The sequence below is a fragment of the Argiope bruennichi genome, chromosome 2 (genome assembly GCF_947563725.1).
Source record: "Argiope bruennichi chromosome 2, qqArgBrue1.1, whole genome shotgun sequence".
In the NCBI taxonomy this organism is placed as follows: Eukaryota; Metazoa; Arthropoda; class Arachnida; order Araneae; family Araneidae; genus Argiope; species Argiope bruennichi.
The window spans coordinates 118134100-118159077 of NC_079152.1; the positions used below are offsets into that span (position 1 = coordinate 118134100).

The following is a 24978-nucleotide window of genomic DNA, read 5'->3' on the forward strand; positions in this document are numbered from 1 at the left end:
TTTAAAAGTTGTGATCCTTCAGACTTCTTTCAAGTTTTAATAATCATACAGTTAGAACTACATAAATATATTATGTTTATTTTAGTTATAGTATTATAATAATTTATTTTATAAAAAATTAATTAAGGCTCCATATTTCAAAAAAAAAAAATGTTGGTTTTTATTTAAATTTTCCAGCTTATTTTGGTCGGGTTTTTTCCCTATCCAAACTTTAAAAACTGTGCTTAAAGTTGCTGACTATTAAATCTAAAATCATGAGTGCTTTTCATTCATAAGAAAAGTAGAGAATAATAGAGATATGCAAGGAGTTTAACACTGAGGACTTATTCCTTTTATATTTAATATGTTATATAAATTAATCTGTATTACAATTAAATCAGCTATATTGAAGAGTTGCGAATTGGTGACAAAAGTAGCTCCTTTCGTTATGTAATTGTCATGTTGACTTATATTCGAACAGTCGAACAGACGGACTTCTTTTGATAAGATTTTACTCAAAATTTGACTGAAATTTGCGATTTTGTGTAAAGACCTTATTCCGAATTTCAACCTTCTGAGTTATATTTTTCAATAACAGTCGGACATTTTACAAAAATGTTTTTTTTCCTCGAACCCAGGGAGGTCTAAAATGAAAAAGATTTGCCAAAATCGAGTTCGAATTTTTTGACTATTACTATCTTTCCTCTGTACTACGTATATCAGAAAGTAAAACGCTGAACTAATTTTTATTTGTATAATATATCCGTATGTTAAATTCCACCTTATTCCATATTTTTTTTAAAAAAAGAAAATATATATAATCGAAATAAAACCTACTTCAATTCACTTATTAAAATAGATATTGAAAAGCTTAAGTATGTTGAGATTTTAATTATTCTTGTGGCTAAAACCTTAGAATATATGACGCATGAGTATCATTAACTAACATGAGTAAGGCTATAACTCTTAACTTTCATTTTTCGTTTAACATACGTAACCTTTATTGACTTCTCCTTTTCTCAATTTTTAATATTTTTTTTCAACTTCTTTCTTTTCCCTGTTTTTTAATTTCATTACAGGCAATTTTCTTTTTTAAAAAATTGTATTATAAGCTATATCATTTTTTTTCTGTTAATAGCAGTGCAAACTGTGTTCTTTTTTGTTTGTTTCTCTCTCTTTCTCTCTCTCTCTCTCTCTCTCTCTCTCTGTATGTGTGTGTGTGTGTGTGTGCGTGCGCGCGCGTGCGTGCGTGTGTATAAATATTCGTTGAAACCACTTGTTATTAGATTTTTTTGGATAATGGTCATAAATTTGTGTATGCGTGTATATTTTCTTACATGTACGGCTGTTTGCTCATAGTTTTATTATGTAAATATTATGTATTATGTAAACACAAATCTTATTTTTATTACATAATATTATCTATATTCTTTTAATACTTATTATTTTTCATTCAATATATATATATATATATATATATATATATATATATATATATATATATATATATATATATATATATATATATATATATATATAATAAATACAAAAGCGTCTTTTTTATAATTTCGTATCGTCCGAGTTTATCCGGGAGGTATAAAGCTTGACATGAATCCGTGGGAATTAAACATTTTGTAGATACATGCGACATCTGTGAATAATAGAAAGGAAATCATATATAAATATATTTTTAAGGTTCGGTAATCTTGTTTCTCAATGCAATTAGTCTCTTCGTAAGAATAATAGTTTTACAGGTACATGTCTTCTGAATGGATGCCGAGTCAGTGACTCCTGGGTTTGGCGATAAACTTGGCGATCATTTCAGATCTTTGTCGATAAAAAAAATGAAGGACCCAGAATTTTCAAGAATGTTATCGGAATTTGAATTTTAGCATTTACTCTAGAATTTACTCTGCCTTGAAATCCCAGAAACGGAGTGCGTAGTGAGTCGAGTTGTGAAGTTTGTATATATATATATATATATATATATATATATATATATATAATATAATGTGTGTGTGTGATAAAAAATTCCACTCAGAAATCTAAAATCTGACAGAGGGCTATACAGTGAAAAGCCAAATTGCTTCAATGAAGTATAAAGATATTTTGTTCTACACGCGAACACGATGTGCAAGTAACGAAACATGGGCGAAGCGCAGATAAAACAACACTTACAAAAATGAAAAACACACAAGCACAAAATCGCTACTAAACAAATGCAATAGCACAAAGCACTCAGAAAGAATTTACTGAAGACGTTTTACTCAACTATTCGCATGTAAGTTCAAGAAACTTCACAACTTGATTCACTACTCACTCCGTTTCTGGGATTTCAAGGCAGAGTATATTCTAGAGTAAACGCTGGAATTCGAATTTCGTTAACATTCTTGAAAATTCTGGGTCCATTTTTTTTTATCGCCAAAGATCCGAAATGATCGCTAAGTCCTTCGCCAAGCCCGGGAGTCACTGGCTCGGCATCCATTCAAAAGATATGTACCTGTAAAACTATCATTCTTACGAGGATACTAACTGCATTGAGAAACAAGATTACCAAATCTTAAAAATATATTTATATGTAATTTCCTTCTACCATTCACAGATGTAGCACGTATCTAGAAAATGTTTAATTCCCACGGATTCATGTCAAGTTTATACCTCCCGGGTAAACTCGGACGATATGAAATTATAAAAAAGATGTTTTTGTATGGCCCAAAAATTGATCTACAATGCAGTTTATTTTAAACATCAAAATAAATAGCATAAAATGTTTTAAGTGAGGAATACATACTAACAGAAAGAAATAAAAAATTGTTACAGTAAATACTTAACTTTTAAATATAAACTTCGAAAGCGTCGTAAGAGCAATATCTCCAGGAAAAATAAAGAAGCATGAATTAAAAACCCTTTTAAATGCATGGTGCATTGCAGAAAGGGGAGGGGTTGAAACTTCAATAGATGAAATAATACTTTTTAAAACATCTTTACTATTCAATGATATAGTTAAAAATAATAATTTAAATCTCATACTAATAAATCTATTTCAACATGAAGGATTAATGGAAAAAGTATAGAAAGGAAACAATGTTTAAGACTGAAGCTTCCAAATGCTAAAATGTTATTGAATAATCAATCCGGAAAATATATTATCCAATTTTTTTCCTTATGATTGCGTATTCTTCGCTCAATGATATAATTGACCCTGACCTTAAATTATTTCCTTTAGTGAAATTTTTAATTAAGTGATGATGATGATTTAAAGATCTTAGAAGATGAAATGTAATCTTCATTGAAACAGGAATAGAAGTAATCTGTATTTGGTCATAAATCATACATTAAAAAATGTTTAATAGGATCTCAGTTAAATTCTCTTTTCTACGTTTTCTCCATTTAATTAATTATTTTATTCTTTTATACCCACATCAATAATTGTAAGTAGCAGCCTTGAAGAATATTGATTAAGTGATGGATCATGTAATAACATCTTAATACAACAGAACGTATACCTCACTGCGTGATAAATATCTTTTCGTCGGAAAAACGCGTATCTTTAACGCACGTGTAACCTATATTTTGAGATTTCCAGTTCTGAATATACTTTTCTTAATCTTCCTATTACAGTAAATTAATCAGAATATACGTTCTGAGTAAAACTTCTTAGTCAAATATATTGAAGAAGTGATTTTATTAATTTTTAAAGATTCGTGATAATTAGACTTTCTTTTGCTGTCGATACAAGCAACCTGTTGTTTCCTTTCACAGATTTTATCCAGGCATTTCCTGGTATTATTCAGGCATATCCAGGCATTTCTTGGTATTGCCACAAATGAGATGGCTAGTTCCCTTTTCAAAGGAGACAAAAGAATGGAATGCTCCAAGGATAATCAAAGCGGACGATATAAGGATTCATACATTAATTCGAAAAATGGGAGAGAAGATCTACTCTGCGACTTTACTTGATTAAAAAAAATTTAAGAAAACAACTTCATTTAGTTTTATGATTGTTTTTTTTTTCGTTTGTCAAATTAAAATGAATCTTTTGAAAAGATACTGAAATGTTTCAAGATATCCGAGATTCAGAAACTGAAGCCAATTATGTTTCAATTCCAATTTTTATTCTTTCAAATTATTCTGAAATGATTTGGAAACTTTTCGGCTGTACTTGAAAATAATTCTAAAACTTTTAATTCTTATTTTTTTTAATATCGCTTTTTAACTATTATATTTTACTGCAAAATCCGCCTTATGGACATATGATGAAAAATACAATAAGACTTAATAATTAATAACGATGCTTTATTCTGCAATAAAGTCCGAATGCCGAAGTAAGAACACAAGAACAGTACTTGCAGTAACAAGTAATATGCAGTCTTCAAATCGCATTTAAACAATCGTAAAAGTAAAAAAAAGCAGTAAAAGAATTCACTGAATATTGAAACTCCAAAGACAGACTTTGCTCAACTATTCTCTCTCACTTCAACTATTCCTCTCGTTTGTGCATCTCCGCTTTTTATAGCTCATGTGCTTGTAGTTGTGATGGTTTTAAAAATGTATTCATATATACATACATTGCTCTAGATGTATAATTTTATTTGGATAGACAATACCTTTATTAGAGAATGTACGATAAAGTTTTGGAAAGACCACTCCAGCTGTTTTTGTTTTTTGTGATTTTAATATACAATGTGAGATTCTTAATTTACCAAGATTATCACAACTGCAATGAAAGCAACATACAATTCTTTTTTCTGTGATACTTTTTATCATGCAGGAAGAAAAGTACTAAAAGAGTAACAACATTTTTATCAGATCATTTTTTATTTTGCAGTTCTTATATCTGTAAATCTGTCGCAAGTCTTGTTTAGAATGATGAATGTTTCCAAACAGAAAGATTTATTTTATAAGTAGAATTGTTATGCTCCGCATGTTTTGACACTTCCAAGAGAAATATGCTGTATTTTCCAACTTATTGAACTTTTATGACATTCTAGGCTACGCTACTCATACTCTTAATCTGACAGTTTTTATCCACAATAAGTTCATTTTCTCCTACTCTTTAGTGTTCCCCTTTCACTTTTTTTTATAGGAGGAAATTCTTACCAAACAAGTTAAAAACATTGTCGTTATATATATATATATATATATATAAGAATTTTTAAAACTGAAATGCACTTAATTGCTAAGCAATGTTATAAATAAGACGAAAAGATTATATTTTTAAAAAAAATCTTTAAAAATTGAAATCTGTTACCTTAAATTCCAAGTTATCAAGTGAGAACATTACTTTTCTTAAGCCACGTGGCATCAATCCGGCAGAAAAACATCATGTTCTCACATGACACATATTTCACAATCAACAATATTTAGAAAAGCGATGGTTCTTGACCATCTCAAACTCAATCGAGTTCTCAAATTTTTTCCTTGAGGCCAGCATTTTTTTTTCATGAAAACCAGTTAAAACCAATTTTAAACAATCACGTGATTATCAGATCATGTGACCGATATTTAGAAAACGATAAACTTTTTTAATGATCTTGTGATTATTCACATGATCATTAAAATTGCACAATCGTCACTTTTAGAAAAGCGAATTTTTTTCCATCTTAGAATCGTTCGAGCACCAAAACTGTTTTGCCAGTTAGAAGAATTGAAAATTAAATATATATATATATATAATCGCTGTTAATCCTTCGGGCGATAACTTTTTAGGACTCTGCCCTTAATTGGCCAGACAGAAAAATCTGGTACATGGGCGGACATTCGCGACAAGTTGTAACTTTTTGTTGGCTATAAGTCGCCAACTGTGACAATCCTATTTATCATTTCCTAATAACCGTAAAAGAGGAAAATTGATGCCTCAAAAGCGATAAATCGCCAGTTTTCTGGCCCTGCATTTGGAGACTTCAAAAACCCCAAAGCAAAACAAATATGTTCTCACATGATTAAAATCTATAATCATATCTTACAAAAGATTTAATTTCACTAGAAGCTTAAGCAAGTATAGATATTTGCGTTAGTATTTTTCACGAATTAACAAATGCGTAGTTTAAAAGATAAAATTCTTGAAGAGACAGTATCGATTGCTGTTACTGATAAAATTTATTGGAATGGTGACTGAAAGCAATTTGAAGATAGGATTTTAAAACTTAATGTAGAAAAATATTTCTTTTCTATATTATATTTTTTATGATGATTCTCCGCAAGTATTTTTGTATAATTTCATTTCTAATAATTCTAGAGAATCATCTGTGAACTTTTGAAAATAATAAATGATTGATGTTCCTAAGAAATTTCTTTTTCACTGTTTTCTTCTCGTAATTTACTGAATTTCAAGACATTTTCGAAAAATAGCCACTTTTCCCGAAAAAATTTAAGTACCAACTTGCAACTAACGTTCTACATTCTAATCTTCCTTTAAATTTCTTGAGGTCAATATTCAAACATTTCTCTCTAATTTAAAACAAAGCGATCTATCTCTTTCCATTCATTCTTAATTAACTGTTTTCTTGAAGAGTTCGTATGCTTTCTCAGCTGATAGACCACAAAAATGCCAAACAAGAAAATCAAGAATAATGAAAATTATTTTTATATAATTTTAATTAAAGCATCGTTTGCCAATTTCAATGCTTCTCTTTTTTTTCTTTTTTTTTACAGCCTGTCTTCATTTTTCATTTATTTATTTCGATTTTTATCATTCTTATTTCACCAAATGATATCAATGTCTGAAGAAAAATAATCACGCAAAGAAAATATTATTTTTTTTATTTTGTTTTCGTGTTTTTATTTGGTCAAATTGTGGCTTTTATCTCTTTATTTTATGTTATTGTGGCTTTTAAAATGCCTCATGTCATAAATGCGAATTTTGCGAGTTTTGTATATTCTGGGGGCAATTTTATTTCATCTTTAATTTAGAAGGCATCTTATATCAGAATTTAAAAAAATTCAATGAAAAAAATGATAATGTATCCATGTCTAACTAAAATTTAAAAATAAAAATAAATTAAAATTAAAATACTAAAAATTAAAAATAGAATAATATAGGATGTCGCCATCTGGAAAATGAGAAATAATGTTAAAGCTTTAAATACAGTGAAAGATAATTTTTGTTCCAATACTAAAGAAGAAATTAAAAGTTAGTGTTTTTTTTGTTTTTTTTAGCAGCTGAAATTTTTACATTCTTGAAATGATCCTTCTTTTCTTGAAATGTACTTAAATTGATTTTAAATGAAAATTAATTCTATTAAAAAAATTTCTTCTGGAATATATGCAATATTCATGATTTATTGACATCATCACTTTCGTTAATTTAAATTCGAAATATGCACTATAAAACTCAGAAACTATTGCATATTCAAAAACTTGAAAAAATAGACAATAATAGACAAAAATAGACAAAAAAAATTGAAAAAAATAGACAGTAAAATATTAAGTATTACATTTTAAAAATTCTTATCTTTGTATTTTGTATAAAGGCTAACTTCAAGGTTCATTTTATAGATTATCTTTAAGATGGTTTTTTTAAAAACTTAAAACTACCTTTTTAATGTTTGAATAACACTTTTTAATGTTTAATGTTTGAATTGAATTTTCGTCATTTCTAATTCTCACGAAATGTAATTTTCATGGCAATAAAGCTCGATCTGTCTATATAATAGTACCACGTTTGCGCCTGCATCCTGGTGTAGGGGTAGCGCGTCTTCCCCGTGATCTGGGTGTCCTGGGTTCGAGTCCCGGATCGGGCATGGTTGGTCTTCATCTATTCTGTCTGTGAGATGTGTGAATGTGCCTCCCTGTAAAAAGGGGTTGTGCAAGCGAATGTGATGCGTGAGTAGTTAAGTCGTACTGCCCTAGTTGGCGTACTAAAAAGCAAGAGACGCCCCCCCCACCGGCTTAAAATCGCTGTCTTCGTAACAGTGGGCTTGTCCATGACAAGTGCCATAAGAAACAACGCCAATCAATTTGTTTTTAAATTTCAATTAAATATCCTTTGACAATTTGATAGCATTAGTTCTTTTAGAAAGTGTTTTTTTAAATTGAAATTGAGAAGCAAATTTAAGTAACATTATTTTAGTAGCCATATATATCTTTTATACTGTTTCATCTTATGAATCTTTCTCATGGAATCAGGTTACATGTAGCTTGTCTGCATTGCCCACCATGTAATTATACGTTATTTTACGAAATACCATAATATAATTTTACTTATTCCTCATACAAATTGTGGTTTATGTCAATTTGTAATAGGCAGCTCAATTTATTTATGTATAGTCAACATGTCTAACAATATGTCCTGATTGAAAATTATAAAACGATAACTATAACAATTCAGGAAAAGGCAATAATTGCCAAGTGCTCATAACATTTTACTACATCTCTTTTATGGATTTCACAAAAAATTAAATAAAATTTTCATTGCGGAATTGATAAAGAATATCAAAATATACACATAAATCTTCATTTCATAGCTTTGATGAAATGATTAAATAATTGATCATTTTAATTTACGTGATTAAATAGTCCCTCGGGGGGGGCACCTCGAAATGAGGATGAGATGCTTCCGGCATGGTGGTTGGATCTCGCCACCCTGGAGGGTGCACTAATAGGTGGGGGATCTGGCTCCTCCCATCGATGACGGGACGTACTTCCTTCGGGGAGGGTTGTACCGTGGCCGGTGACGGCCCTTAGGACTCAACCACAGTTCCCGCCAATGTTGCTGTTGCGGCGGTCCGGTCATTCAGTTTCATGGTTTAAATCCGTGTGCCTTCGGGTGGGTCGGAGAGTTAGGTGGTTGACTTACGTGATTAAATATTTAATATAACAAGGATGACATTTTGAATTTTTTTACAATACTGAAAACTATTGTTTAAAATAATGCATAAAATAACTTTTATTAAGTTCCCACAACAAGGGAAGGGGGGGAAAAGTGGGCGATAACTAAAGTGATGTCATTAAAAAGATAATTTTTTTTAATTTTAAAAAAAAGAAAGAAAATGTGAAAAAGAAAGAAATCATTTCTTACAGTTTCTAAAAACATCGATGAAAAATGTTTTATTTCATTTTTTGCGATAGATTTGATTAATTTTTAAGAAATTCCGCATCTTCTAATTAACGTTTGTTCCAAATGTTGTGGTAGGTTAGACTGCCTATTCTGTAGAACGTCAACAGACGTCCACACACTCATTTGCTTTTATTATTAATAAAGATTGTATGTTATTAATGAGTTATTTGATATTACGAAAAGGATGTTTCGGTTTTATTTTCGATTTGCCATACAATTGAAGTAGATATCTTTCTGGGGGAAGTTTTTCTTTTTCCTTCACAATTTCGAGAAATAATTTTCAAATACTCGCGATAATGAAAATAATAAGAATTCTTAAATAATGATTCTGTATTTAGGAATGAGAAATATTTTTAAAGTAATTGACCGTTTGTATAAATTCGCAAATTGTGATGATGAATTAACGCATTGGGAATGTTACTTTTTTTATGCAAAACAATGCAAAAATGTGAATATATTTCATATTATATATATAAAACTCAAAATTATATTCACTTGAAATTCTCCATGAAGATTTTTGCTAGATTTATTCGTTAGAATTTAGATACACAGCTTAATTTTGTGATAAAAGAATTTCATTACATTTTTATCCACTTTTGTGTATTCAGATCATTTAGTTTCTAACATAAAATTCTAATTAGAAAGATCAATGGGCTTTCCTCTTACATTTAAAGTCTTTTTGTGTGAGAGCATTCGAAAAAATTTTAGGAAGAAAATGATAAAGCTTTTACTAGCATTTTAGAAGCATTAATTACAAATACGCTTAATTAAGTTAATTATGCGTATAAGGAATATTTAAATAAGATACTAGGCTATCACACTCTCTCCCGTCAAAAAATCAAAAACAATAAATCTTTCTGGAAAAATATGTCTATGATAATATGAAGGATATCAGTTATCTGGAATTAGTTTAAAATATGTTCTTTTTTCTTTTAAATTTTTTTATCTCTTATGACAACTGCAATTAATTAATTGAGTTATTTCCGATTAAGTTTTTTTAATAACCATGTAAAAAGTAAGAAATGATAAGCGTAGGTAAATTTTAATTTTATCCCTCTTTTTCCTTCTCTCTCAACAGGCTTCCCAGCCTGGAGTAGAGTCATCAGCTACAAACGCAGACAATGCTTACGAAGGAGACGGATGTGCGATTCCAGTTAACTCCAGTTCTTCCTCGATGCGAATAGAACCAGTGCCAATGGATGGCATTTTTCTGGGACCCGCTAAAAAGTTGGCCCTAAATACTTCAAAAAACAACTCTCTCGTTCTTCTTTCCAGTGACACCGTGACACCTTACCCTGTGAGAAAGTGTTTCGAAAGTGTTTTCTTCTATCAAAACGAGAAGGAAAGCAAAATGTGTGAAGACACTCCTTGCTCCCTCAGAACTAACGAGGCATTTCTGGAGGAGATTATCGCCAATTTGCTAGGCCATTTTCCGCCAAAAAGCGGATTACATTGGCCGTTATGTGCAGGTGATGACCGTTTAAGAAGCAATCACCCAGGATATAACGATTATGGTGAAAAAGATGTCAAGATAACAGCAGCCATCTCCCAAAACAGTCTTTGTTTAGCACAGCCTGAATGCATTCTGATAATGGATCGCCTTTTACTGGAAGGGTTCTTGAGGAAAATTGAAAGTCATTGGAGAACTCATCATGAAATGGAAGCCTTGCCTTATTACCGAAATACCCAAAGAGGATTAAATAACAGCTTTTTTGAAAAACAAGAACAGCTAACTTGTGTTCGGAGACAGTCGATTGCAAACACATGCGAAATTCTGTTTTTAGGAGATGTTTCTTTCCCAGATATGCAAGATTTTTCTCAATGCGAATTCATTTTAATTCAAACTAAATGGCGCAGCTTCAAAATTTTATTTTCAAGGAAAAATGATTTGATAGCTGTAATAAGCTGTGATATGAATGAAATGAATCATCCTATTCTGAAAATAAGTGACGCCGAATTTTTTGTTGATAAAGAGCCTGAAGTGGATTTTAGTTTGTGCTGGTATTTTTCAAATTTTACTCATGATTTTGAATGGAGCTTGGATAGTTATTGGAACAATCCTGTTGTAAATAATTATATGGCCTCTACTGCAGAAAAGGTATGAAATGTTTAAAATTTTATTTATTTATTTTAAGGCTACATAACTATTAAAGAATTCATTAGTGCAGTATATGCATTTTACAGTTTACGCAGTTTTACAGTTTACAGTTGGCAAAATATTAACCCTCTGATTACTTAACTTTTTAAAATTATTATTTAGATGCATTGTTTGCAAATAAGTTCAAATATTTTTAACACAAAGTGAACAGATACTATATTTTACAATATAATAATAATATATAATAAAAATAAACACACTAAGCTGCGAAAAACGCGGGATGCAATAGAAAATGGACTGGTTGTCAACCGCGGAAGTCACGGGATAAGCAGCTGGCTGGTTAAGAAGTGTTAAAATGTAGTTATACATTTAATTTAAATAAGATAATTTGTTTAAAAAGTATAATAATTTGGAACAATAAAGTGTATTTTCAATTCAAACAAAGAATGAAACTATATATTATGTGGAATCTGAAACTATCCAAATTTAGCTTTATTCAAATTTAAAAGCATTAATGTTGTTTTTCCATTCATTAAATTATTAATTTGAATTAAGATACTGACTTTATTTGCAATAAACATTTTTGGGACGCTTGCAGCTTTGGACACTTTTAAAAATTCACAACATATAATTTTATAATTATAATTAACAAACTATTATAAAGCAATGAAAAACATTTAAAAATTGTGGTTGATGCTGCATCTAATTTGACACAAGCATTACTTTGCCTTTTATCAATTCTAATTAAAATAAATCTTTTTTAAAAAAAATTAAGATATTACAACAGCTAAAGAATTTGCCTATTTTTTGCATAATACGTTACTAACAGTTTTGCTAAAGAAAGTCACTTAAAATTCTGAAGACTTCCTTTGAAATTCGATTTTTCGGCTTGTAAGAGTTAAATTTTTTTCTCTTTTATTTGACATCATGGCTTACGAAATACAGCCTGTAAGAAATCTAGCAATATATTTCGGAATGCACGAGAATTTATTGTAAACAGATCATTGTAGTAAGATGTAAATATGTAGGCGTGAGCTCTAAATCTCGATGACAAGTCAGATTGAAATTAGTTTCGCATCCTACTCGCAATGAATCAGCTGTGATTGAATGTACAAAGAACTTAAGAAAGAAAAGCATAGTTTTTTTCATTCGTTCTGAATGGTTCTTTCTTTGTAATTCTTATATAGAAGTATTAGCCATAAATTTTACTGGAGTTTTCTTTTTTAATTTATTATTATTTTTTTTTTCTTGTGGGTGTGCCTTTGCTTTGAGACATTGCTCTTCAAGAAGGATTAGTTTTAAGAAAATGATTCTCAGTCTTTTAATAAATGAGTTATAAATTCCTATAATACCATTACTTAAGGATTTTTCACGATTATTAAATTTTTGATATTTTACAATTAATAACAGGAAAAAAAGGGATTTTTGTTATCTGTGTGGTCTGAATTTATTTCAAAGATAACTTTTCTTCAATACTATCCGTTTTTTATACTATCCTCGCCGATATATATATATATATATATATATATATATATATAAATTATATTTCCAATGGTATTTATATTCTTTAAATATATTAAGACATTTGAACTGTCAGATTGTTTGAGTTTACAAAGCACTACTATTTAAAATATTTTATGCCTACTATGGTAATAGTGCTTATATACATATCGAATTATTTTTCATGTGTGCGTTCTGTTCTAAAATTTAAGCTTCCATATTCAGATGGAAGTGACACAAAATCTTAATAAAGCATGTTAGCAAGTAGCAAGATAAATAAAATTTCATAAAAAAATAACCAAATCATGTCTTCACACTAGATAAGTTTCGTTGTTTAAATATTAACTGAGAGGAGTTTTACAGATGCTGTAGAAGAGTTAGTAAAATATTATTAGAAAATAAATTCCATTTAACTGAATTGTCTGTTCTGGTATTCATGTTTATATATATGCTGAGTTATTTGTTTGTATATTTTTTCAATCATTTAAGCCCCAATCGGAAGGAACGCAAAATTTTATGAATAATACCATGATAGCTAAATCTAACATTTTGATAAATAACAAAATCGTGTCTCCACAATAGATTCGTTTCGTATTTAAATATTAGCTGAGAGGGTTTTGCAGATGTTGCAGAAGATCCAATAAAATATCATTAGAAAATAAAATGGAGCGAAATAAAATAGCTATAAAATACTTTTACACATAAAATTAATAATTAGGAAAAAAGAGTGCTTGAAAATTAAATATTCTATTGGAAAATTCTTAACGTATTCCTTAATTGCTGAAATTTCTGGGCACACTGAAAGCTAGAAAGCCGACGAATATATATATATATATATATATTATCAGTATCAGAGAATCGCCCTGAATTCTAGTCGTGTTTCATCTCGATTAAACCTTATATTAATGGACAGTATTTTTTTTCTTTGTGGTTCCTTGAAATAATTTTTTTTGTAAATACATGACACATTTGACTTAACTTAGACATAACTTATTAGACTTAACTTATAGTAACTTATAACCATTACTTTCTAATAATGTATCTTAGAAATCTCATGCTATTCGTTGTACTTTTATTTATTGTATTCACGTGCCACATCTCACAGACATTAAGTTATATTTATGCATTCATAAAAATTGACTGAGTGGATAGAAAAAAATATCCGGGTGATAGAGTGGTCTTGGCTTGAAGACAAAAGTTTTTTATGTTCGAAATCTGATTGCAACAAGATGGCTTTTATGAGCTTGGAGGATGTTGGCAACGTAGGTCAAATATCCTCCCATTGGTGTGGTGAAGAAGTAAGAGCGAGGGGTACTGGTTCAGGTATTGCTCTCATCATGAATAAAAACTGTGAGATTCTTCACAGAATATTATTCATGTTGGTTCATCAAAAAGGAAAATTTCATTAATACAGTAGAATTTTATCTCGATTAAAAACACGTTGTTGGAAAAATAGACAATGGAATTTTAGGTATTATCATTCATTTGTAGATCGGAGATTCTATAAAGGCATTGTGCTTTGTAATTTTCTTAATTTAAAAAGCTTTTATTACTAAATTCAACAAAACAATATAATATAGGAAACTATAAAAACTTCAGTTGAAAAGGCTGATAAAAAATTTTCGTTCATCAAATCGTGCTAAAAAAAGTTGTTAGTGCTAAAAGAATAAAATCTACAAATTATTTCTTTTGTCTTTCCAGTTGAAACTTCATTAAACAACATCCAAAATGTAAATACAATCTTTACATTTTATATTTTAATAATTGAAAAAAAAAACTTGATAATAGAGAAATAATGCAATTAAATAACATCTGAGATAGAATACGATTTTTTCGCCACCTGGACATCATCAGTAATTTAGCAAGTGCTAATATTGACTGCATATGGATTATCATTTTCTTCTCCTTAGGATATTTCACTAAAAATTCGCTTGTTTTTTGTTCCTGGACGAATTCAATAACTATGATAAATAGTGTGTTACTTATAAAACCATTTAAGTTTCGAAATGACTTCCAACTGCTTATTTGCTCTGCTGTACTCAGCTGTATCGGAAATCATTTTTTTCTCATCTTAGAATGCTTTTCAATTCGGGCTCCACCAATTTTTTGATGTCTCAAATATCCTCAAATCTTGTTCCATTATCTAACAGCTCAGTTTCAGAGGCCAGAAAAAGTCTGCGGGTGCTAAATCCGGAGAATGTGAATGATAGTTCATTTTCTCCGCCGCATGTTTGGCCAAAGCCTATTTCGCAGGTAAAACGATGCAGGAGTCGTTCATTAACATGCAAAAGAAAACCAAAACCCATTCTGTCAAGAACGAGACCTTACCCTGAGAATTTTTTGTTAAATTCCAGCAATAATTTCTATATAAAATTGTGTTATAGCAATCTGTGAGGCAGAACGAATTTATGATGAGCTAGTCATTTGTTGTCGAATGAAACGACAAAAAATGACTCTATTTATTCACTCCTGCCAAGAACATTTAGGCTGTTCAAAAGTGCATGAGCCGGATGATGTTTCGTCGCTGTGTTCTCGTTTCAACATTTTCTGGGTTTCTACCGCAGTCTCAATTCGAAGCAAACTTTGATGTTCACCTTCTGCTCTAATTGCACTTCGACAACAATAACGTACAGCTGCGCTTGAAGCAGGCTTCAAGAATAATCTGATGCTTCAGAATTGTGTGCATTTTATTGGGCACGCATAATTGTACTGTTTTTCAGATAGAAACATTACCAAGTTCTTCAAAATTTGAATTCTTGTACAGCTACATCAATCCTAGAAATAGCTGCATATTGTTGATCATGCTACAAACCCCATTCTCCAAACTAGCATTCAGCGAGTGTCATTCTGAAATATGTGAAAATTAGCAAGTGCTGGATATCCAACATTCCAATCAGAATCCATACTGACTATGATTGGGTTTTTGAATTGTTATTGCGCGTAGGTTTTAGGGTGCCACTACTACATTGGCATGGTGTTAAATAATAATGAACATCCAATTTTACCGGTCCATAGTTCGATTAATAAAATGTGCTCTTATTTTTAAGATAATTTTTTTTACATTTTTACGCGTTCAGCTTATTTCTAGACACCAAAATCCAAAGACGAGAAGAACAGCTTTAAATTATATATTTAACAATTTTTTAAAACGACATTACAAAAGAAAATTAAAGCCACTACAACTATCAGTGACATTATCAAATTATTTATTTGTTCCTTTCTTGTCATACCTGTATTTAATAAAATGTAGAAATAAGGCTTCTTCGTCAGACGATTCAGAATTCATGAATGAAAGCTTTTCTCACGCACAGGGTGTTCTTTATTTCGATTCGGCCCACCATAATTAGAAGGGAGAAATTCTTTCTTATTATAGGCCGATTTTTTTTTTTTTTTTTTTTTTTTTCTCCTTCCGCCTGAAATTGGAGAAAGTGTGTGAAACTCGTGAATGGATGTCATGCCAACGCAACTGCTATGCATCAGTTCTTCTTTCTACAAGGGCCTCTACACTTGGCCGGTTAGGCACAATGGCAGACGTTTTGTCTCTCTTTTCTCGAAAAGCGCTCTTTGGAACCATAGCTGGGTGGCATGGATTCAACTGTTTACACAGAAGAAAAAAAAGAACTGTTTGCTTTTGTCACTGAGTTGAAAAGTTTTTCTTTTGTCGGTATACACAAGGTTTTTTTTTATTTTGAAATCAGATCTTCTCAGAGAATGCAGTGGACAAAAAGTTGCAAACGAGAAATTGCAGTAACAATGTTATTTAGCAATTAAAGTAATTAAAAATGATGCGCTTGATGTTAATTCGATGTTTTGCTTTAAAGAATTGTTAGAGCTTCTGAATTTTCAGGCATAGAAATTAGAATTGAGTTCATTTTATTCAAAACTAATACCATCGGAAAAAAATGTTCATTTACCGAGAAAAATTGCTATTCTTAATTGATGCTATTCACTAGAATTTATTTTGGATCTCTCGTAATCTTACTATTTTTTATTTTTTCAAGTATTACAATCTTTAAAAAAAGTCGAACTCGAGATTTTTACGGATCTCCACGTTTCAGATATCTTCTTGAGTTGGAAAAATGCACTTTTTTCACTGTATCGATCTATCTGTGAATACAATGATTCAAAAATGTTTTGAGCTGGTTATGGAGGAAATTCGGTATATGTAATTACAAACAAAGTTGCAGATTTCTATCAACTTTTGAACGAAATTCATTCACAGAAAGTCTGTCTGTCTGCTTGAATACAAATGAATTCGGGAATTAAAAATCACAGAGAGCTAGATAAATAAAACTTGGTACAAAGTTTTAGCATATAAAATGTAGATACTTTTCAAAGTTTTAAGCATATCTGTCCAACTATTGATCGTCTGTCGGTTTATACTTTCGTGCACGCAATAATTCATAAATGCAATGACTTAAATTAATGAAATTCGGTTAACTATCTGGTGCTAAAAAAAGGCTAAATTCATGTCAAAATTCTTTATCTTATCTCATGTAACTGTCGTTCATCAATGCCTCTAAGGAAATCGCAGCCTCACGCGAGCTCCACAATTTTATATAGAGGAAGGGGGGGGAGAGATAAAAACTATTGCTGAATATGCGAGAAAGTTTTTGGGGATCACTCCTGTTGGTTCTTTTAAGAAATCTCGGGGATTTCTTTTCAGAATCCTTTAGAGATATCTCCCCTCAATCTTCCGAATCCACTAATTATTATTTTTCGATCAGATGATTATGCACATTCATTAGATTAACTTTAAATCCCATCAAAATTCAAGAATTTGTCTTCCTTTTTTTCTATTTTGCTAATTTAGGGGAGGGAAAAGTATTCCGAAAGGCAAGCATCTTTTTTAAATTTAATCATTATGTTTAAATAAATACAACGAGTGTATTTATATGATCTTCCTTCCGCTCATGTGGAGAGTATCTGGGAACATAGTGCCGGCTCATGTCTCATTTTTGTTTTCTGATCATGGTCCAGAACTGGTGATTTTTGACAAAACAAATGTTAAATGAAGCGTGGAATCTGAATAACCATTACATATTGGAACAAAACAAAATCTATTTTGGTGATGGATCTTGTAATTTTGTTGTTGTTGTTTATAATGGCCCTTGCCATGGGCAAGCTCACTGATGATGGCAGCGATTTTAAGACAAGAGAGTGTCTCTTGTTTAGTAGCGCCAATTAGGGCCGAGAGTACGTCTTAGCTACTCACGCATCACATTCGCTTGCACAACCCCTTTTTACAGGAGGGCACATTCACACATCTCACAGATAGAACACATGAAGAACAACCATGCCCGAACCGGGACTCGAACCCAGGACGCCCAGATCACGGTGAAGACGCGCTAGCCCTATGCCAGGACGCCGGCTTGTAATTTTAAAACATGGTAATAATGACGGCATTGTACCTCTTGTCCAAATGTCCACGCAACTTCAAACCAGAATAAATGTTTCATTTAATTTTATTTATTTGTTTGTTTGCATAAAATATTAGAAAATTTAATTCGGTTTTGCAAAGTCTGCATAATATAAGCATTCTTTAGAGTTGGAAACTATTAACAGAAATATTTAGCGTAAAGCCATACATAGCTAAAATTTTAACGGAAATGCACGAAAAAATTGATTATTCGATGTTTTAAATTCTAAAATATATACTACTGTATTATTTCTCTCAAACCAAATTGAATTTTCCTGCCAATTATCATCGCAATGATTTTTAGCCGAATTAAAAATTAACTTGGAATGAAGAAGAGAAAAAAAGGCCTTATTTTTTTTCCTGCCTTGTCTTATTATAATTTTTAGAAATCATTATTATTAATTAAAGATCGAGTTTTATACCAGAGGTTTTTTATGTGAAGTAATTGCTTGGTTTTTATAATTGCCGTCCTAAATTTTTATTTATATGTTTTCCTAGAGATTCGCTTTCTATCCAGTTTAATAAAATTTATGAGTTGAATGTCCTGAACATTGAAATTCAAAATTGTTTATCTATAAAAGTTTATCGCAGTCACACTGCTCTCTCAAAATTGCAGGCCACTATCATCGCAAGTATAATTCTGTGCTCGATTTTTCGGCACCTTATACGCCTATGTAATAAGCACAAAAAAAGAATCACTTTAAAAATAATAAAGATGACAATAATGTGCTTTAGCACATTCGAAGATTCAAATTTAATTTAGATATGTCTATGTGAGAACACATTGAAAATTGAATATAGTGTGTTACAAACAAATTTGTTTGTAGCACACAAAACGTGCTACAAACAAAATATGTTTGTAGCACGTTGAGATTAATAATTACAAATAATTTTTAAGTATCATGAATTAGAAATAGATTTTATTTATTGATTGATTAGAAAAATATTTTCCTGTTTATTATCTGAAGTATTGGCTTTAGTACTACAGATTCGAAAAAAAATTTACGGAATCTTTGTTTATACAAGCAAATTTAAGGTATTACTAATACTAATTGTATTACTAATTTAGAAAAAAAAGGTAACTTTCATTCACTTAATTTAATAATTTAACAGTATATAATAAAAAAATTATATCCTATTTTAATTCTGATATGCAATTCTAAATATTACGAATTTTTGTATTAGCCAGCAGAAGTTTTTTTTTCCCAAAACTTTCTCTTAAACTCCCTAGTAAAGATATTACCTCATAGAAAGCCTTGCAAAAAACTGGATTCCAATACTTATGAAATACAGTACGCTCCCGATTATCCGCGGAATTGGGTGGCGCGGCCTCCGCGGATAACAAAAATCGCGGATAATCCGAAAAAAGCTAAAAACGGGTATAGCAAAAGAGAAAACAGTCATTCCAACTTTGAAAAATCGTTTTATGTACAATAAGACGTAAAATAAACAGCAGGAAATGTTTAACTAACGCTTAATATTTTAGTATATCGCTCAAAACTAACCTAAAATGCATTTTGTTAATGGAAACAGAAAAGTGCTTTGTACTTACGAGAGGCGCCAAGGATACACAGAAAAATTAATACATATGTACTTTTTTAATACTGTAATGTATTATGTAATTACAAAAGCATAACTGTAAAACTACACCTTTTTGAAGAAATAAGTCATTTGTGCGGTAGGCGCGGATAACCCGCCCGCGGATAATCGGGAGTCTACTGTACTAGCTTTCGGCGAGAATTTAGCATTTTGACTGACTCGATCGTGTAATCCTTGGCTAATTATTTGGCGATTATCCCTTGGCATGCGCTTAAGAGTATCCGAAAATCAAATTTGTGTTTTAGAAAGATTTTTTTCAACCGATTGAAAGAAACATTTGATACAAAACTGCACTTGTAGTCACATAAATCACATACCAAATTTGATATATTTAAGTCACTTGTAGTCACATGAATCACATACCAAATTTGGTATATTTAAGTCACTTGTAGTCACATAAATCACATACCAAATTTGATATATATATAAGTCACTTGTAGTCACATAAATCACATACCAAATTTGATATATTTAAGTCACTTGTAGTCACATAAATCACATACCAAATTTCATATATTTAAGTCATTGCGTTTTTGAATAATCGCTCTGACATATTTCTGTAAGTACAGATCGACAGATAGTCAACCCTTTGTTAATTTTGGCTCCCACTTTGACAAGTGTCTACAATATAGATGCTAAATCTGTGTACCGAATCTTATTTATCTAGCTCTTTTCACTTTGTATTCATCATGTGGACATAGAATAGCCGGACTTCCTCTTAACACATTTTGCTCAAAATTTGATAGGAATTTGTAGATTTGCTGTAAAGGCCATATACCAAATTGCAACTGTCTAGCTCAAAGCAGTTGTGTTACACAGACATTTTCTACAAATGTTTTTTTTTTTTTTTTTTTTTTAACTCATGAAGATCTAATACGTGGAGATTCGTCAGAATTTCGAATTCAAAATTTTTGACGATTAACATAATACTACAAATACGAGAAAGTAGTAATATGTACTGTGTTTATAAGAATTTCTTGTCAATTTTATGTTAATAGAATATTTCTTTCAGTTTGTTTTCAATAATCAGTTTTTACTTAATAAAATATATCTTTCCATATTTATTCGAAATCTTTTAATAAAAATTAATTCCTCACTTACGGCCAATGTTTTTAAAATTCTGCGGAAATACTAAAAAAGTTTGAAAAAGGAATTCTAAGACTGAAAGTTTTAATTGCCAAACAAGTTAATGAAATAAAAGCGAAATGAGACTGAAATTTTTTAACGAAAATGAACGGTCACGCCAAGAACTTGTGATTTTAAGAAGCTCTAATTAAGTGTTTTTAAAAACTTCTACCTCACTGAGAAATAAAGAACAAAACTTATTTACCTGTCCGCCGAAATTGAACAATTTGTTTTTTCTCGTGTCTTTCTATCGATTCCTTCCTTGCTGCCAGACATTTGCGCTAAAGAAAAAAGCTTCGTTCGTTGACCTTCTACGCTTCACCTTATAGCACAGGAAGGTTATTTTTAAAAGTCAGAAATTAAATTTTAAGTATCTCTGGGTGGCATCGATAAAAAGAAGTGATTTTGATTATGGGTTACTTAGCTAATTTAGATTAATTATCTCAAAGGACATTTTCTTTCAAAATAACTTTTTTTTAAAATTCGAAATCTGTATATTTAAAATAATTGGCAAAACCAACCAACCAATAGCTGCCTTTTTCAACCAACTGCTTCGCAAAGGATATTTATGTGTGTTTACTTTCAATTAAATGCCTTATACATTACTTAATGTTCATGATTGCCCAAAGAAAATATTTTTGAGCATTAAATTGTGGCAAATCCGAAAGTCGTCTTCAAAACTTTTATTTAAATCCCTTGTGCATTTCTTAATATTCATGATTACTCCCCCCCCCCTCCTCCAGAAAATAATTTTCAGCATTAAATTGTGACAGATCTGGAAGTAGTCCTCAATATTTTCAATTTAATCTCTTATGCATTACTTAATGCTCATGATTACCCCAAAGAAAATATTTTAAAGCATTAAATTGTGACAGATATAAAAGTCATCCTAACTGAATAATTTTACGCCTGTTTTATTCATTGCGTGTATAAACATATTATATGACTTAAGCGTAGCGGGGATTCCGAAAACTATCAATAAATTGTCTCTTGACAACTGGATGTGAGACTTATGAGCACAGGATTTCGAAGATATGACAACAATTTTAAATGAATTTAATAATTTTTAATAAAATTTGGATAGATTCGGATAATTTTCATATTGTATCATTTATGAAGATAAATTGTTGGATAATACTGTTTGATAAAAATATGCAAAGCATGGAGAAATGTTGTTTCTTCTTATAGAAATAAAATATTTATATCGAAATTAATAAGAAAATGTATTTATTTCAATATGAACTATTTATATATCGAAATAAATAAATACAAGTTATATTACTTAAGAAGAAATTATTCTATATGAATTCTCTTTAAATATGAGAAATTACATAACACATTTTTTCATTCTATATATGCCATATAATAAGTTTAGAGAATATAATAAATTAAAACCTGCTGGTGCAAAATTACATACATATACCAGATATAAGTAAAGATCTATAACAGTTTTTAATAAGATTCAAGTTTTGTTTTTTTCTGTATGCATTTTTTAATGATAAACGAAATCTACTGCTACAAAAAATAAATGAATTATACAATAATGCATGTGGCATTTTTTAAAGAATAATACCGTTATGAAAGAGGTTGTGGTAATGCACTTTACCAAAACACATTTCGTACAAGATTTGCAAAATAAATGATTAGATGAATACAATTCGTCGCTCTCCATATTTAAATTACAATGTAATTAATTTTAACTCCATGATAGTTTTCTAATTTTTGGGGGGAAATTTTCTTGATTTAAAACCTATTTAAATCAATGTTTATTCTATCTGTTGACTTAAAGCTCTTTTATTTTCGTTTCAGAGTTATTTGGTCGTTATTTATTTATTTTTCAACTTAATAAAGACAGGTCTACGGGCACACAATTCTATGTTCCATTTATTTTGGTTTGGAAGGCAGATCCTTAGGCAATTCTTTTTTGCAGAAGTTGTAACGATGTTGAAGATATCATGGTTTGGAAAAAAGTCAGATGGGCTCTCCAATATTCGTAGTTTGAATGAAGTTCGATCAAGATCAATGGGTAATTTCAAGTTTATAAACTTGGAGGATTGGGTTTTTTTTTATTGAAGGAAATAAATTTAAAAACATATATTATGACACGAGAGCATCGATAATATAACATCAAAAATAATTTTGTCTTTTTCTCAGAATATGCGAATTAGTATTAGCTTTTATATTAGTAATTTACTTACAAGAAAAAAAAATTATGAAATTTATATAATCACTAAATTTGAAGAAATATTGAATAGAATGTCAATGTTGCAACATAACCATTCATAAAAAATTATTAAAATTCCTTTTTACATCAAATAACTTTCATATAATTTCACACAAAGCTTAAAAATAAAGTATAAAGTTATGAATCCAAGTGATATAAACCTGTAATTTAATGCTTTGAAAGAAGGAATCGGCCCTCTTCTCTTTTTTATTATATGGGAAGAAATATAATAAACAATGCAAAATGAATTTAAAACATAAAAAAATAAAAGTAAGCCTAAAGTGAGAATTTATGATAATTGTATGGTTATTAACATACAAATGTAAAGATTATATAGCAATATATGTATTATTTTAGTATAAGGCAATACTTTTTTATTTAATGTTGATAAATCATGAATATACAATGTATATACATATACAAAGATTAGAATCCATATACAACAAATATACAAAGATACTTTGTATATACAATACATATAAAAAGAAGAATGCATATACAAATATAAAGATTATATAGCAATATACGCATCATTTTAGTATAAGGCAATACTTTTATTTAATGTTCATAAATCATGAAAGCGAAACTTTAAGCCGAAGATTTTTAATCCCCGTTATTTGAAATGCTCATCAAATACTTTATTCGCTCAGAGAAAAACAAGATGTGAAAGAAATAAAAAAAAGGTGTCAAACAGCGTTTTAATCGAGCACAAAAATAGGCTCAAGTATTGCCAGATGTGTAATTTCTTGGACTTGCATATGGAAATAGATGAATGTATCTTCCAAAACTATTAATTCACAGAGATGTTCTCTGTATTATCATTACAAAAAACCCTTTTTAATGATGTCAATTTCATCTCCATAAAACGTTTATTTTTAATACTTTTTAATGTAATATTCTATTTATAACAATTGATTTTTAATGTTATGATGAAATTCAATTCCATTCATTAAAATATTCAATCGCTTGCTATTGCTATTTTTGAAATTAAGATAAAAAATGATTTCTTTCTACATTACTTCCAAAGTAGGATTTTTATTTTCACTTTTATTGTACACATACATGTACTTTTTAATTTGTACGCGTTATAATTTTTCTCGATATAATTCCCGTTTACCAATTTTATCTAAAAAGAAGGTGAAATCCTTTTAAAACTATGTATTGCACATTCATTTTTAACAACCTAAAAATAATCAAACTCGTAGCCAAAGCCGCTTAGTTTCGAATATCCTCTAAAACTTTTAGTAATTTTATAAGCTTCTAAAAATTATATTATTTCTATAACGCTAACATTACAAAGACATAACATTGCATACAAAAAAATTTAAGAATAATTATTAGGACAGCTAAATTGGAACATTGTTATTATCTAATTTCTTTGTATTGGAAAAAATTACACGAGCATGATTAAATGTGTCTTAATTATAAGACCTCATACGCATTTTCTACCTATAATTTTTTTTTCATTATAGGATGATCTTTATTATTTTTTATTTTATTTTATATTCGATTTTTTTTTCTGTTAAAAAAAAGTAGATCTTCTCTTTTCCTTTATTTTAATTAAAAAAATCATTAAGTCACATGTAAGTTTTTCAATCGCGATTTTCAGTTTATTTTCTGTAAAAAAAAGATAGTGGTTTTGTAACTTGTGAATGATAGATTCTTAAGAATGAGATTAGCTGCATTTTTATTTTTGTATTGGGTTAGGTTTCTTAATTTTTTCCCAACATTTTCATCAGAAGAATCAAAGTTACAAAGGTTAAAAAATTAGCAATGCAAAATAGACACTTGAAAAGATATTTTCTCATGCGTTTTTAATTGAATCTTATTCAGAATGTTTGGTTCCATAGCTTAACTTATAAACCTATCAATTTTGGCAAGAGTTACCAATTGCATTTTTTTGGAAAAAAATGAGAATAAAACGTATTAAAATTTTTTAACTAAATTTAACGAAAAAATATCTAAGTGAAAAGTAA

General features: G+C 29.7%; 1 protein-coding gene across 1 annotated transcript in view; it reads left to right on the forward strand.

Moving 5' to 3' along the window:
• Nucleotides 1-24978, forward strand: part of LOC129961612 (pleckstrin homology domain-containing family G member 4B-like) — a 544990-nt gene that overhangs the window by 38449 nt on the left and 481563 nt on the right. The window contains exon 3 of the mRNA XM_056075118.1: nucleotides 10116-11135. Coding sequence (XP_055931093.1) covers nucleotides 10116-11135 — 1020 coding nt within the window. The remainder of the gene's footprint in view (nucleotides 1-10115; nucleotides 11136-24978) is intronic.